Genomic DNA, 18128 nt, shown 5'->3' on the forward strand with positions numbered 1-18128 from the left:
TTATTTCAGTTGTTGTCCTATAAGAGATTTAATGCATACAAAAAATGCACCCTTCAGCCTTTCTGCATCACAGTCAAGTCTTCCTTGAAACTTCCTGCAGATCTAGTTATTTAGTAATTATTCACACAGGAGAAGAGAAAATGAACATTAGCTTATATAATATCATATTCCCCAAACAACAAAACAACAATATTAGATTTAGTATTATAGCAAGAGATTTATTTAATTCATCTATTAGCAGTATGCCTGAGGCACTCATTTTGAAACATTTTATCATTAGAAAAGTGTTAAAAAGGAAAAAAGAAAAGAGGAAGATGCTTTGCATAACTGCAAACAAATCCTGTCTGAATTTGAATTCTCATTTTCAGTCTTGATCACATTTTAAAAGCTCACTTTCAAATTCAATAATAATGCTTCCAACAATTTTATCTACTGAATAAATACTTTAAATTGTTTTCGGAAAAGGCACAGATCAGACTTGTGACCAGAGATGAGACATATAAGAAATATCAGTATATTTTCAGAAATCTCCTACAGTACTAACAGCATCGTAGGCTAGTTCATGTAATCAGGATCAATGAGACGGCTTATTGCAAATGGCTTTTTATTTCACTTGGGTCTGAATCGTATACTTAACCACAGTTATGTATGATAGACAGAAACATGAGTGAGAAGAGATCAGACTGTTACAGCAGACCAACAGGCACATGACTGGAAACTACAGCACATAGAAAGTAAGATACAGCGTACTGGTGGAAACTTTCTGATGAAATGTACTGAGGTCCCCCAAAAGCCTGAGAAGTATCCACTCAAATTTAAGCAGTGGGACTCAAAGCCTGAAGAAAATGAAAACGGCTGAAGTAGCAACAGCAGCAGACACTAAAATCCTATCAAAAGAAAATTCGCTAACTATTCCCTATAATTTGGATTGGCTGTTCATGCATACTTTACTAAATTAAAGGTGAGACAGCACTGAGAATTATAGTGTTGCCCATATTGACCTCTCTTTTTGTTATTCTAACATTTTAAAAGCTTAGCAACAAGATTATTGCAATGTTGAAGCATTATCTGAACTTCATGGGGACGCTTTCAACTGCAATCTCTTTTTACAACTATATTTCGTTTACTCCCAGTGGCTTTTGCATTTAAGAAACATACATTCTTCACACAGATGACTGCTTTTCATGTGGACAGAGGGGATACAGATTAGAACAATCTTTTAATTGCAACTCGTAAAGGAATATTTGACTACTCACATAGCTTTCACCCTGCCGATCTCATCCCATATAACATCCCACATACGCACCGGGTCTGATTTCATGCGTTTGGCTTGTAACTACTATCCCCTTCGTAACAGCATAGGAAAGAATAGGAAAACAAAAAATGGAAAATCCAAATGACATTTCCCTACCTGCAGAAGTTTGTCATAACGTTCTGCAGACATGAGAAAGCGACCGTCTTCAAGCTGCATTTCCCTATTCTCCAACAAATTGTTTAACACAGGCAAGACGTTCCGCTCAGCCTTCTCCAAACCTTCCAGCACAAGGATTCTGCCTTCTGTGGCTGCACGAACTGCACACTTTTAGAAAACAGAAAACAATGTTGGAAGAGAAATAAACATTACATTTCTCACGAAATCCTGCTGAAAAAGAATCTGCAGATACTTTGCAAAACTTTCCAAATTTTCATAAGAATCAATAAGATACACGTAAGTAGTGATCATGAAGAGTGACAGATGATTGTCTTAACAGTGCTTTATATTCATGAGCTGGACTTTTATCTTGTAACTGTTACACAGGCTGGAGAGAGAAAAAAAATCAGTTCTGGTGTCTTGTATCAACAGAAAAAAAAAAATCAAAATATTGCAGACATACTGGGAATACATTAAAATGTAGCACCTCTTTTTTTTTTTTATGTATACTGTTTTTTCAGGTATTTTAACATCATCTAACAATTCTGGGATAGCTATTTATAGAGAATACAGAGCACTGAGGTGGTTGTACACGTTTACAATCATATTAAAATGTTAAGAAACAAAAAGTTATATATTTCTTTGGATTATTCTGGTTATATATCAGTGTCATTCCATCACCAGTACATTACTTTAGTCTGACGAGAACGTCTGTTGAAACCAGATGTGGGAGATAAAATAAAACAATGCTATAAATAATCAGATGTTTTAAAATGTTATAAAATTAAGAAGATTTAGAATTCTGTTCCCTGACCGAACACGGTTTTCTATAAGAAGAGAATAAAAACTTCGACTTTCACTTGTGAATTCTTTGGAGCCTTTGGGATGGGAATTTTCTGTAGTTCATTTCATGAGTTGTTTATATATGTATGTTTAATTAAGTGCCTAATGTATAGCCAGAATGTAAAACTGAACTCTGGTGCTGGTAATTTTGTGCGACTTCCTTGCAGTAAATGACACTCACTCAAGTAAATTAACTACACTTCATAACTAGTATTCATATTTACTGCCCAGTAAAAGATTCTGAAATTTAATGTTTTCTTGTCTATTTTCAATTTGCAGAAGTTTAGCCAAATAATAATGGGGCATGTGTAGGCATAGGCAATGTCAAGAGCAACTGAAGAGTTTTCCTTTGCATTCCTGTTACATTTTAACCTTATTTTCGTCACGAGCACAGTGGCAAATGGAGTTGGAATGAAATTTCTTTCCAGTATATCTACTATAAACTCCTACAGATGAACCTTTCATGTGATGCTTTGTATGTACGATGAAACTTTCATCTAAGACGTAAATCTCTGATGAATATAATAGATGTCTAAGACTGGGACAGAAAGAAAGAAGAAACAAAGAAGAATGATGAAAAGATGCCAGAACACACACACACACAAAAAAAAAAAAAAAAAAACAACCAGAACAAAAATAAGAATTACTTATGTAAAAAAAAAAAAAAATTTAAAGGACAAAAGGAAAAATGTAAGACAGAAACAAAGAACAGTTCAGTGTAACAGAATTGATGCGCGGTACAAGGCACGTGGCAGAATCAGAGACCTATCTGAGTAGAGAAAGATAACACTAAATTATAAGACTCACTAATTTAGTTGCCTCTCATGCACAGTATAGATGCATAAACAACTACTGGCAAAATTAGCCATACTGTAAGCTTTTAAATCACAACATCATTATTAAGACAGTGTTAATTCCTGCACCTAATCTGGATTAAAGCACAAATTACAGAAAAAACGCACTCACATTGTGTACTGTACTTGTACAGTACACATCTCCAGATCAAGTTCCCTTCCCTGACATTTTTAGTATCAAGCTTCATGATCGGTATCTGAGGAACCTGGAATAACCCCATCAAACAAGCAGTAGTCCTGAGATTGTTTCCCTTCCACTGAATCACTAATTCCTTCCAAAAGCAATCAGCATGTGAATTGATTTTACTGGTTAATTCAGAACATCATACTTCAACGGGCAATACAAAATTCCCCTCTCTTCATCCCATAAAAGTTGTATGAAGGACAAATTTTGTACTAACATTCTTCTCTAGACAGGTCACAGTCAAAAATCTGCTCCAACCTGCTTGAATAGAAATCCTGAGTCTCCAGCAACCAGTCCAATATCGTGAACAAAGAGCTATTTCGTCTAAACGCACTTTAGGGATACAGCCAGAATATGCTTTAACAAACATCTTATTTGCCAAGTTGGTTGGATTCTGCGTATTATACGTCTGTGAAGACTTTATGACTGAGTTTTACTAGCCAGAGGAAAATACACATTCTGTTCATATGGTTTCAAAATATTTTCAGTATCCATAGAATCTTGTTAACTTGCATTGAGACATGCATGCTATGGATGAAGGCTTGCTGAATTAACAGGCTTCCAGTACCACGGAATCACAGCGTGGCTGAGGCTGGAAAGGACCTCTGGAGGCCATCTGCTCCATCCCCCCTGCTCCACCAGGGCCCCGCAGCACAGGGTGCCCAGGACCCCATCCAGGCACCCTGTGATAATCTCCCAGGAGGAGACCCCGCAGCCTCTCTGGGCAGCCTGGGCCAGTGCTCAGCCGCCCGCCCAGCACACAAGTGCTGCCTGGTGCTCAGAGGGAGCCTCCTGCCTGCCCCTTGGTGCCCACTGCCCCTGGCCACCACCAAGCCTCTCTCCTGGGCTTGTATAATCTGGTATAGGTGTAGACCACAAATATCAGGAAATATACAACAGGATCTGGGGGTGCTGATTGATGCTCGCCTGAACATGAGCCGGCAGTGTGCTCAGGTGGCCAAGAAGGCCAATGGCATCCTGGCTTGTGTCAGGAATAGTGCAGCCAGCAGGAGCAGGGAGGTGATCGTCCCCCTGTACTCTGCTCTGGTGAGGCCACACCTTGAGTACTGTGTTCGGTTTTGGGCCCCTCACTACAAGAAGGACATCAAGGTCCTGGAGCGTGTCCAGAGAAGGGCTATGAAGCTGGTGAAGGGCCTGGAGCACAAGTCCTGTGAGGAGCGGCTGAGGGAACTGGGGTTGTTGTGTCTGGAGAAGAGAAGGCTCAGAGGAGACCTCATTGCTCTCTACAGCTACCTCAAAGGAAGGTGTGGGCAGCTGGGGGTCGGCCTCTTCTCACAAGTAACCAGTGATAGGACTAGAGGGAATGGCCTCAAGTTGCGCCAGGGGAGGTTCAGGTCAGAAATGAGGAGACATTTCTTCTCAGAAAGAGCAGTCAGGCACTGGGACGGGTTGCCCAGGGAGGTGGTGGAGTCACCGTCCCTGGGGCTGTTCAAGGAAAGGTTGGACGTGGTGCTTAGGGACATGGTTTGGTGGGTGACATCGGAGGTAGGGGGATGGTTGGACCTGATGATCTTGGAGGTCTTCTCCAACCTTAATGATTCTACGATTAACTTCAAGAAAGAAGGTGCTCTCCACCAGCAATACAATCTGGAAAAGCAGCCTAGTATGCTGTCTTTCCTGCTGCTCATCAGTTCAAAGGTTCAAAATTTAAAAGGAAACGATTTCCTGAACTTGGAAACTACTTGAAGTTTTTATTCAAAATTATGTTGCTCAGTACAATACTTCAAAAGGGATGCTATGGCTTGTAAAAGGTACATACAGGTAAGCCAAAGACGATCAGCTTCAGGAATGGCTGAGTGCACAACCATGCTTCTTCACTTCTTAATCAAAGAATCCCCATGACAACAATAACATCAACATCATCTGGGTGCTAATTTACTGTGACGGCTTTTGTTGCTGTGTTGTTTTGTTTTATACAAATTGTTCCTCTCGTATATTTTTAAAGCATATCTGAAATACTGGAAACTGTTCTCCAAAGTATAATGAAATAAATACACAACTCATCTACCTCTAAGGACCTTCTGAAAAGCACTATTAACATTAGAAAGCATAAAGTCTGCTCTTAAGACCAAAACAGCTGCATATCTCTGGCTGAACTACGATATTTATGCATTCTATTTGGTAATGACTAGTAAATCTCTGCAATAAGCTAGGCATACTACAAGGCATCTTCTGAATCATTATTTCAGTTTTATCTGTGTATTGATGGATTGGTTTGGAAACTAAAATGCATAACAAATAAGAAGAAGGAAAGTAAGTTTGCAATCTGTCACTGAAAATCATTTTTTGAAAGATGCTTCCAAGAAACTCATCTTCGTAATTCTATAATGAAAACCCAGAAATAGCTGTGCCGTCTCACTCTCTCACTAGCCTCATTTTTTCAAAACGTTTAATATAAAATATAATTTAACAGAGGGGGGTTATATTATGCAACCGCGATGGTAAACCTGAGATAAAAAGTATTAATTCTTGTTAAAAGGCTGAGAGGGATTTGTTAAATGTTTATCTTCGGATTTATTGTAACTGCAGCCAGGGACTATTTTGCTCATCAGATGAAGAAACAAGCTCACTGCCGCCCACCGGTGCCCCTGTAGATCTGAAAGGATGGTTACCTGGATACCTGCACCAGGGAATACCTGCACTTGTAACAGACTGAGTTTCTTCTCCTAGAGCAGAAACCCTTAATACACTGTTACTCTCGTAGCAATGGCCTTGTGCAACAAATATGTAATGGAGATTGTGCACCCTGGTTTCATTCTGCACCCACAAAAATATATTTTTACCTTTAAAGGCGGAAATGCCTTAGAAACTAAACAACACCAAACGGGGTTTCACAGTCTTTTGCACAACTGAGCTCTTCCGCTTGAGCAGTGACAACTGCAGGAACCCCTCTCATGACATAAATCACAGTGTATAAGCACATGAACAAGCTTCAACAATGTCAGAAAGGGAGGAAGGACAGAAAATAGCTCAACGTAATGCACATGCTGAACTGCACAAACACCAGAGAAATATGGACATTTTTGCAAAACTAACCAAAATAGTTTGCAAGAGCATAAGAACTTTAACAGTGTTATTTGAAATACCATCACTGAAATCTGTTAATTTTTCCTCAAGAAAATGCATACAATAAAATCAGAAAACTCTAGTCACTTCAAAATCAGTGAGGAAGATTTTGAGGGGAACTATAAGTGGTTTTATTTTTTCAAACTTGTGCATCTTTTTGAATACAATGTACAAGCTATGTTTCAGAACTGTATTCCAAAAATGCTACTGAAAATTGATGAGCAGTAATTAGTAATTAAAGTGTCTCTTTTTCCAGGAGCTACCTGGAGATATTTTATATATATATATTTTTAGAAGATGAGTGCCCTTTCTCTGAAAACTGGATCCCTGTAATGACATCTCAAGCCCAACAACCAATATTACAGCATGGAAAAATATCAGAATAAGTAGCTCAGTGAACAAGAGAACTAAAGAGGTAAGGTTTCCCTACATCTGCAGCCTGCTTTTCAGATGTCCCTTCCAGTGTAGTATCTTGTTCCCTCCACCCGCACAACATCCCACACAAACTCATCTACCAAGATCTTTCCATTCACTCCTGTATCTCATACACGTTCCAACAATGATATGTCCAGATGTCTCTTATGGTTAAAAAAAATAAACATAAAAAAATCTTTAGCTGCCATCTGGTAAAGGCAACACTAAAATCTGTCTGGTTTTGAGCTAACATGATGCTGCCTGGCTGCAGCAGGCTAACACAACTTAAACTACTAAATTCATGGTGCAGAAATGGGGGGTGGGCATTAATTTGAGTCCTTGTAACCTACCAAGCTACCAGATGTCACTAAACGCAGACAAAATTGTTATCTTCTAAATTTTGTTCCGTGGGTCAAGTTTAAAACAAAAATCAAATTTTTCAAATGTAAATCATTAAAACTAACCAACAGCTAAAGGATATTGAGAAAAAAAAAAGACAGGGATACAGAATGGATTACATGATGAGCTTTTCTTCCTTGTTTTACTGGGGAAGGAAGAGGGTATTGCCCAAGACTCGTAATTCTCTGAAAATGACTCAGGTTACTCTTTTAAGAAGACATAATGGAACTGATCAGATCATCAAGTTTTCTGTAATACTTATATGGAAATAGCAAGAAATTATCTACAAATTTAGATACAGAGTCTAAAGATAGATGTACAGACAGATGTCAAGATCAGTGAAGCATATAAGGCTGTCACCTATTGGGGAATCTACTTTACTAGATTTTAAAAATATCTGGAGGTTAAACAGCACATCTAATCATATGCCTCCACTAAAGAATATCATTTAATATATTTGTTCACTTTTTAGAACGCTCAAATCCTTTGTTATTGTTTTCCCTCAGGAGTTTAGCAAACAGGAAAGCAGTTGAGCAACACTGAGATGGATGAGTACATAATGAAGTAACAAAATAATTCCTTCAAAATAAAAATATTGTCAAAAATTTAGCAGTGAAATGAAGGGCTAATAAAGACCACGTTCAAACGATTTCAAGGCAATAATGCCAAACTTATTAGAAAAACTTAGTTTTTCTTTAAATATTTGTAAAATCTGGTGTTAGTTCTTTAAAGTCACATTTAATAAAAAAAACTACCAAATGCATAATGACATTCAAAGATGATATTTAAAACAGACCTACTATTCATCTGAGAATGTCTATTCTTTTTTTTTTGTTAATTTTTTTTCCACTTTGCAGACTACGATAAACTATTGTTTTGCGCTTAACAATTTAGACCACAAATATACTGAGTTATATATGTTCAAAACATGATGTTTGGGTTTTATTAAAAGCAATAAAATAGTAATTAATGTGGTTATTCAAATAAAAAAGTAAGTGAGGAACCAAATCATTCAAACATTTTCTTCATCTGTAACGGGGGGCTCTATCTTCATTCTTCAGTCTACCTCCCCTGCTGTGACAATCGAGTGTTTTCTTTTTCTCCTCTGAGGCTAGGAAAATTACTGGGTAGACTGCACTTGTTTTTAATAATACTGCTATTTACTCGTTAAAAAAAAGACAGAATTCACAGTATACCATAGCACTATCAGCCAGGCTGGTTAGTATTGAAAAAGGGATTTCAGATGTCCAAAGTAGAAATGTTTTCGTGGGGAAAAATGGCCTGAACCAGTCAGCACCTCATTCACAATTCAGTCTCGTAAGTCAGAAGGAAAAGCAACTAAAAAGGAACAACCTAAATTCAATGGAATTTCAGATCACAAAAAACTAAGCTACAGTTCACTCTAGGAAATGAAGCAACGTACGGTAAGATCATAAATAATGTTAACGTGACAAGAATTGGAACAGTTTTATTTCTTAGTCATTGATTTTAGCTTCCTCCACTTTTTTTTTTTTTTTGAACCACCACAGATCAAGTGATCTGCTTTATTTCCATCACTCCTTCCCCTAACACTATAGCAGGTGTTTTAGAAATGGTGACTGCAAACTGTATTTACAAGAGAACAGGTAACCACTTAGACAGGATTTGGCCCTTTCAGCCAATTTACACCAGGTTCATCAGGATAATGGTAAGTTTACATCAGGAACATGGAAGAGCTTGCATGTTGGGCAGAGAGGATGCCCAGGAGCAAATGATCTGAGTTTCTGAAAGGATTTGCCAGTGCAATTACCTACAAACAAAGAAACCTAGTTGTTTTTTTTTTTAATCTTCATTCTACATGACACTTGTCTTCTGGACAGGAATAAGGGAGATGAGTTGTTTGATTTTTTCTGTCTGACGAGTAGCAAAGTAAAAAGGAAATTAAGTTCTTCACAGATACCTAAAAAATGATAAGGGTACTGTCACTGGAAAATCACTTTGATTCAGAGCACTACTCATCAAATCCACGTTGACTATGAATGTTATGACCCCACATATTACAAAGTGTATGTATGTTCCTGCATTGTAGAAACACTAGCTGAAAAGAAAGTGGAACACGCATGTAACAGACACAAAAAAATGAAACCGCACGGCTTAGACTTTAACCTGTAAGGAATTACAAATATACAGTCCTAATGGTCCTTACACTACATCACAGCCATTTATCTCACAGAGCTTCTACATAAAATACTGGATTCTTAACTGCTAACCTAACAGGTCCAGTTAAATGATGGCTTCAACCAAATACTCTTGGCTTCTACCTAGTATTTCTCTGTTTTCTGTGCAGTGCTGGTCAGAAGAAGAAAATTAATAGTAGCATTCATACTTCTCCAGCACTGCATTCCAAGGCAATAAGTTAACAAATCACAAAATTACAGTTTGCATTCACTGCATTTTTTTTTAAACAGATGAATTATTCTTGCCCATCTCTTTGCTAGAGTATAAAGAGTTTTTGTGATACGTTTATACATACATATACATATAAATGTATCTATACACACACAGAGGCTCAAATGTGATTATTGTTTCAAAAAATTAACCTCACATCCTACTTTTGTTTATTCATTTATATTATCTTTCTGATCTCTTTTGATTAAAAGAAACCAAACTCAATTCTGTGTAGTGCTACTCCAGTGGGTTTTATGTCATGTTCATTTTTCAGGCAGGATAATTTAAGCTGTCATTTCTGTTACTCTGGATGTTTAATTGATTACTACATCAAGTCTCCCAAGTCATAGCAGAAGATCACTTTTCTGGTATCTTGACAATCAATTTTGCATTTTATCATTGTATAACCTAAGATGCTGGTGCAGTGGGGGATGCAAAGATATTCTATTATAATGGGTATGCTCATTTAGTTCAAAGATACACGAATACTGAGCCTAACTCTTTGTAAACACAGAAATGGCCATGATATACGTACTTATTCATTCAGTGTGTACAGCTTAATTAGCAAATATTCGAAATGATATTATTTTTGTAATTTTTCAGCATATGACCATATAATACTTTTCCACTTATTTGATCCTCAGTTAGTTTAACTACACTAAATGGAAAGGATTGTTCACATAATAAAGTGTTCTGTGTTTGGGAAGTGTGTTTCATTTAATACAAAAGCTGGAAGATGCAGGGTAAACAAAACCAGGCATTCCAGGCAATACAGTCTGTGGCACAGTCCTGGAGTGACATGCCTCTCAAGCACAAAGTGGCTTAGATTCTCTCCCAGTTGCACCCACTGCATTCTTTTCATGTAGGATTTCCTTAGTTGCAGCAATTAAAAATATAGGAGGCTGTAGTAATAAGACTTTAAACCAGAGGTGTGACTTCTATAGCTGTACACGCATGATAAAAAGCAAAACTGAATCAGAAATGGCAAAAAAAAAAAAAAGGTCAAATATCAAATCTAATTCTATTAATTTTGAAAACAGGACAGACTGAAATAAGAATCTCCACACTGGTTCAATCAAGTTGGTGGCTCACGTACAAAGAGCTAAAGAAACAGAAAGCCACTGTGCAAGAAGAGCTGTTTTATCAATAACTAAATTGAAACTGCCAGTTAAATATTTAAGTAATAAAAACTAATCCAACTAACTACTTGAGATGCAACATAGTTAACCCATGCACTAAGTTACGGAACAAAGTCAAGAGGTTACTTGTTGTTTCAGTAAAAACAATAATGACATTTCTGAGTCTTTTAACAGCCAATTAACAGACAAAAAACAAAATTAGTGGTCTATGGTAAAGACAAGAAAACAGAACTTTCTGCTGTCAGTACTTAAATGAAAACAAATAATTCACCCTTACCCCATTATAAATCCTTTATTTTACATAATTGTAACTGGGAATTAATTTGATAATTCAAAGCTTTCCTTTATTTTAATGGTGCCTAGTCATTCATTTGGTTTTCCCTATTTCTGATTTTGAAATGTATATATATATTTTTTTTTTTCTTATCAGATCTCTCTTCTAACTTTATAACTCCAGAACTTCTCCCATTTGATTCACTCCAGCACTAACAAATGCAGATTTGTGGAGATATGTGATACACTAGCCCTTCAATATATACGCATCACTGCGGAACTTCAGTCGCTGCCTTTGAGTCACCATCTTCCAAATCTATCTGAAATAACTACTGCCATCACATTCAGTAACTTCTTGTTAAAATAAATCAGATGTTTTGAAACGTCTGAGATATGCATTTACACTATTTAATCTGTCCCTATTAAATGCAGAGCTATAAAAAACCATAATCCCTTAACAATCACTCACAGACAACTTTGCAAACCTTTGTGGGTCTGCAAGCCTGATGATTCACTATATTAAATTTATTTCTGGTAACAAGATGCCAGTTTTCATTACAATATATTATCATTCAAGGTGTAAGATAACTACATTATTATGCTGTAAGTTGCAGGCAAAGAGGCTCATCTATCTCAGACAACTAACAGCTAAGTTTATTTGACCCACAGATTTCACACAGAGGACGTTCTGGAAAAGAAGACTTTAAAGCTTTGCTGTCTTCTCTTTGGTGTCATGAACAGCAAGAATGCAATTCCACAAGAAAGGAAATGGTGTATAAATCTGAAAAGCATAGCTTGTATCTTCAATCTCTCGTGAAAGTTCACCTTTTCTTTAGCTCATCTATGGCAATGGAAACAATCCAAGCTCATTCAGGAGTATTTTCTTAAAGCTACCTGCTGTTGCTTTCTCTGTCTTGAAACCGTTCATGGTCTGTGGTTTAAGGAAGAGTAGTGTCTAGTTTCTGTAATGTTTTGAATTGGTAATTGCCATCCGAAAACCTTCAAATTATTAACTGAACTAAAATTCAACCTCTGTGTAACCTGTAAAACCTTATTCCCTGTTATTACTAAGATATAACTAAATCTGTGATGGTTCTAAATATAGCTACGTACTACACTTTGTGTCTTTAATTAAAATGGAGGGCTAGAAAACTTCAGCTAGAACATCACTATCTGTCAGGTGCATCTTTCATGTTTCTAGTATTTAAAATGTATTCATCTAAATACCAAGGATTTATCTTTCCCTCCGAACTTAAAGATACATAGATTATTATGGGTGCTGAGTATCTTATGAGCTGAAGATTCCTACTGAAGATTCTTACATGATTCCTACTGGTTTACCAAGATACCAAGTAAGTATCTTGCTAGAAGAAAATCCCAGTCTGAAATACTGCCATGCTGGATTCTAGTAAAAGCCTTTTAACGACAAATGTCCAACAGATAGAGGGAGATAGGTAATCTTAGACCTTTACCTTAGAAAGGTAATCTTTACAGACTGTTCTTACTTAAGTGAGATCGTTCAAAAGAGCTTGTACAAAATGAAGCAAACTGCTTCATATTTACATTGGGATCAAAATCTTCACACAAATAAACAGTTAACAGATTATCTCACATCTTGCCAAGGTTTGTACAGTCCCTAGAACAGTGGCTTGTATAAATGTAAGTTAACTAATGCTTTTACCCTGAGGAAAAATTTACTTGAACTATCCTGTAGTAAGCATGAGGATAGGACTGTCCATAACAGCAGTTAGTCATGGGGCTCATATGAGTTACTGAGTTAACCTCCCAGTTTGCACAATGAATTCATCCTCTGGTAAATGAGAAGTCATTTACAGCCCTAATTCACAGTACAGTACGTTAAATTATCTCATATTGTGCAACCCTCGTATTTCCAGATAACCATGAAATAATTTGAAGTCCTGCAAGTAACTAAAAAAAGTTATCCTTCAATCTGAGGATCATCCATCATTCATAGTCATTTTGTCATGGTTTCAAAAAAAATTAAAATACGGTGCTGAGAAAGATCTGTGATTTTTTTTTTCTTTTTAGAAAGGGGGAAATATTTCTTGAACAGAAAATAAATCTTTTATGCTTTCTTTCCTCTTCTGCTCCCATCTTACTTCCCACCCACAAATCACTCATATGATGGTGATATCATTAGCCTCTATAGTACTAACAACTGAAAACTTCTTTAGATAACGCATTTAAATTCACACTACATGAGAGAAACTGACTCGCTGTATCTATTTATGCACATAACTTATATACAAATTTTCAGTATCTAGGAAAACAGACATTCTAAACAAAGTATATATTTTACCTGTATAATCAAAAGGGAGACATGACATTGATAAGAGACAGAAATAAAGACATTTCTCTTTGACAAACAGAAATCTTACCTAACCTAAGTCACTCTGTGGTTGTACTAAATGAGCTGATGAGCTGGGGAAATACTGACAGCAGGAGTATTTAAATCATTATTTCAGTCTAGATCAGAAGTGAGCTTCTGAATCAAGTCTCTATTTACTGTGCTTGGGTTTCACAACACAGAGCAGTCTTAACATACATGAACTAGACTCTTTTCCAATTAAACTAGATCAAAAGATTTATTTTAGAAATACATCTGATGTGCTACAGGTGTCAGGCAAGAGATATACCAAGAGAAGTGCTTGTGAAACAACAGCCTAGCTTGCACAGAACAGGTTTCAGCGCTTGTTACTGAAGCACACTAAAAAACAGTCTCCCTAATTCAACCTAAATAAAAGAGTGCAGCCCTGTGGTACTGCTACAAGAGAGAGTAATCTTGGATTTTGGTAAAGATAACATTTTCACTAATAAAAAGATCAAGAGCGTTATATGAGACTTCCTAACTACATCAGAAACATCAGTCATTTTGTAAACCATGTAATAAGTTCTCATCATTTAAACCGTTGTTTCCTTCAAACTAGTTGTAAACAAAAATTCGGTGGTGCGCAACCGCAACTTGCCTGATCGAGATAAAAAGCACTACCATCTCGGATCTCTCGTCGCTGTTTGAGGTCTGTTTCTGTGGTGTCCCTTGACAGCGCAATATATTCAACCTCCCGCTTTGTTAGTTCCTATGGACAACATTCAGAGGTTATTACAAAAATAAAGCTATAACCGCAGTAAGTGAGCTATAACAATAGGCCTAATGGTATAATTGTACAAAAGAGCTCCAGGCAGCAGCACAGTGATCTGAAATAACTCTGAACAAAATCTAATATCTCTTATTTTTAAAATGTTTACAGTGTGTTCCGCCTCAAACAAAATGGCATGAATTTCTGCTCAATAAAATTTATTTTCCCCAAACCTGTTCTAAAAATATAATAACCAGCTACATAGCTGTTCAACCGAACATCTATAAAGTCCTCTAAGCTGATTTTCTGGATGCTGAAAAACTATCAGCATCTGCAAATCATGAATAGAAATCAGAAGACTTCCATAAATCTCAAAAGCTTCAATTCTATTACTGCTCAGTAATACTTGTACTGTTACACGGTTGTGATTATTACCTGCACATACTTTGTCAATACACTGATGAACTATATTGTTCTCATCCCCTCTGCCTTTAGTATCACAACACGCAGTTTACTTCTGTAAAATCGTAGACTGTTTCAAAATGGTGAATCTTCAGATTATTATTTTTTTTATTTATTTTGATTCAGTAGGAGCTATACTTAGGTTTTTCTACCTTAAAGCAAAAACAAACAAACAGAACACAACACACATTTATACCCGATGTTCCTGCTACTTCTGTATCTGGGATATCACGCATTCTGCTAGGAAACAGATTCATGATGAAATAGCCTTAGCCCTTACCACTCAGCTAAAAGTATAAGAAACAGATCTCTCTTTAGAGGCAGCTTTTAATTATAGTTGTTAAAAAAAAAAAGGCAAAAATATGAAAAAAACAGAACTATTTAATTTTCATTTTTTCTGTACCTACTAGGTTACAAAGCCACCAATTCCTCTATGATGCAGGTAGGTACACTCTTTTTTTGTTGTTATGAGTAATATGAAAACAAAAAAAAGGGGGCACCTCCATTTGTGATACTTCTGCCCAACGAGAGTCTGGACAGAGCTTATGGCAGAAAAAGCCCTACCCACATCATCTTTTTGGACAGACAACCGCTCCTCTTACCGATCATTTAAGGGCACCAATGACTTAAATGTGAAATCTTGCACATGGTGCTGCCATGGTTCATGCAGATGGATGTAGGCAAGCACTTCCCACATTCCATGAGCGGATCATACACACGTCTCCTCTTCCTAATCACTCATGATAACTGTTCCCAAATGTTACTCAGAACACTCCTCTCCTAAATCCTTTTCTTCATTTCTTTTTTTATATAACGAAGCAAAAACGATTTGTTGTCTGTAACAGCAGGCAGATATCTTAATCTAACATACATAATGCCTAGAACAAACTGTTTCTCCATTTGTGATAGCATATGGTAACACAGTTTTCCAACTATTTTTTTCCCCGGAGTTTAGACAGAAAAACATGTATTAAAATGTCTGTACTTTCTATTCATCTAAAACAAACTGAACTCCGGAAAGCATGTTTATGGAAAAAGTTATTTACCTCCTAGAACTGTTTGCTGTTAAGACTTCCTAGGACTACGTTCCAGAGTTAGGCTAGTAGAAGAGTATCTAACTGACATTAATGACTATTTCTCCAAGAATTTAAACCAACATACATACCAGATACTGCATGGCAATAGATCGCCGGAGGGGCCCAGGAGGACCAATAAGGAAGACATCTTGGCCGAGAAGATCTTTCTGCATTATCCATCTTAAATGCTGTATTACAGACTGGGCCAAAGAATCTGTCACTTTGAAAGAGAAATAAAGATAAGAGCATATTTAATTCCAAACGTGTTAGAGATACCTGGCCATTTATACATTTTTTTTGTTCTTATCTCCAAAACCAAAACAAAGACACAAATATGTGTCCCCCTAAAGCTAGATAACTGAAGAGCAGGGGATTCCAGGCACAGTTCGTATTAGTTTACATCAGTTTTATCAGTTTTATTAGTTTACATTTACTACTTAGTTTACATCGAAGTTGATATACCTATCTTACCCACTGCCTTTCTCTCTGCGCAACTTCCTCCTTTAAAAAAGTAAAACAAAAAAGTTGTCGATCCTCATTTCACATTGAGCTCATCAATGCAAAGACTTGTCAGCTTCAGTTTTATATAATAAAGATAAGCTATTAATGATTTGTAAAAGACTCATCCAAGCTATAACCCAATGCTTCTGTGAATCATGAACTTTAAAAAAGTAAATACTATGCTTGCATCACACTAAATAGATTAATTTTCAGGATATATTTAACTTGCTACTTCCTTAAAAGACAACTGCACTCCTGCTTATATTACACGTCTCAGAAATGAGCAAAAAGCACTAACTAGCACGGGAGGAGAGCAAGAACACAAGCAAGCCAGGAGGGAGGTTTATTTATGCATGTGTGTATATGGTTGCTTTCAGAACAATCTGACAAGAGCAATGATAGGGTTTGAAGCTAGGGCTTCAAGGGTGGCGCCTGGGATGCTGTAGATGCATCTGAAGTGCAGTAAGAAAGAAGCAGGAGAAGATGAAATCTTCAAATTAATAGTTGTTTATTTACCTTTTTTTCAATGTGGCTGCTGGTTGCTATTAGAAGCCGAATTTTTAAGAAACAAGCTTTGGTTCTACCTTAGCTTTCCTGAGGCAGGGGAAAGGGCAAAGTTAAAAGACAGCACGCAATAGTGCCCTTCAACTCACAAGGCTTCCAATTCACCTCTGTGTTTTTGTGAATCACAATCAAAATTAATTTTTATAAAACCACAGAAACAGTACAAGATTTTATGAGGTTTAAGTAAGATTCTTCAGCATAAGGATGACTAAGGAAAATTTTATCAAAAATTTTAAGTGAAGACGTTGATCTGTCACTCAGGAAAACCATCAGAAATCTTCTCCCACTTCCAGTGAAATCTACCATATCCAATGTGAACCAGATATGAACCATACCAATATGAACAGAAATAACACACACATAAATAAGCAATCTATGTGTTAGGATTATCAGATTAATTGTAAACAAACATCTCAGTTTGTTTTGTTTTTAAACAGCTGTCATGCGCATGCGCAGGATTATTGAATATGTTGTTCTCTCCTATGTTGGTGTGTTAAAGTTGTATGAATGTAAGAGTATTTTCTCCTTCTCTGCTGCAACACTGTTTTTTCCCAAAGCTATGCACATCACACGCACCGCAGGCCAAATGCAAATAGGTGCCTCACAGAGAATAACACGTTCCTTTGTTAGATTCTCAGAAAATTAACAAAGTTCTTACTACATATATTTCTCTCGAAATAAAGGCTAATGCAGCACACTAGAACTGCTCTGTCCAAATTTTGCTGCTTTAAAAGTATGGTAATTTGAAAAGCACCACACAAGTAAGTGTTTTATTAAAGGTACCATTAAAATTGCAATCAGATCTCACTGAGAAGGCACATTCATTATTACTTCTACCTGTTGTATGAATACACTGTGCGTGCCTCTAGGGCATTTTTGTAACAGCTGTTAAAAAAAAATAATGTTACATTACCTAAATTGGACAAATAAGCTTGCAAATCTTGCTGAAACACTGAATTCTTTCATGTCAAAAGTCATGCATTGGAAGCATTGACAGAGCATGACAACAAACGCCTCTGGTGTATTTCACATTAATATGTGTAGCTATCTTTTTTATTTTTAGGATGGCCTCAAGAAAAAACTCGGGTCAAGCTTAAAAGCGGCACCATAAATAGAAACAGGATTTAAGAACGTTCAGCAGCATCTGCAAGACAAACTGTCGTGTAAAAGAGAACATAATCACACAGCACTCAAAATCTAAGTCTTAGGAACATGACCCCCCCCAAACATTAATGTATTTCAGTGCACTTATGTTCTCTTGGTTATATTTAAACAGTACAAATGTGCTCTGAAATATAAACATGCAAAATGCCACTTTAAAAAAATCAACCATGATTTCCTAACCTTGCTTTTGGGGAAAAAGTCACAAAACACAGAATGCCTCATTGATAAAGTT

The 18128-nt window shown here is 36.6% G+C and overlaps 1 protein-coding gene across 1 annotated transcript in view; it reads right to left on the bottom strand.

Annotated features, from left to right (window-relative positions):
- VWA8 (von Willebrand factor A domain containing 8) overlaps nucleotides 1-18128 on the bottom strand; it is a 195799-nt gene that overhangs the window by 159519 nt on the left and 18152 nt on the right. The window contains exons 3-5 of the mRNA XM_080554946.1: nucleotides 15757-15887; nucleotides 14019-14129; nucleotides 1412-1579 (exon numbers count right to left, since the gene is read on the bottom strand). Coding sequence (XP_080411072.1) covers nucleotides 1412-1579; nucleotides 14019-14129; nucleotides 15757-15887 — 410 coding nt within the window. The remainder of the gene's footprint in view (nucleotides 1-1411; nucleotides 1580-14018; nucleotides 14130-15756; nucleotides 15888-18128) is intronic.

This window comes from Anser brachyrhynchus (assembly GCF_964034855.1).
Source record: "Anser brachyrhynchus genome assembly, chromosome: 1".
Classification (NCBI taxonomy): domain Eukaryota; kingdom Metazoa; phylum Chordata; class Aves; order Anseriformes; family Anatidae; genus Anser; species Anser brachyrhynchus.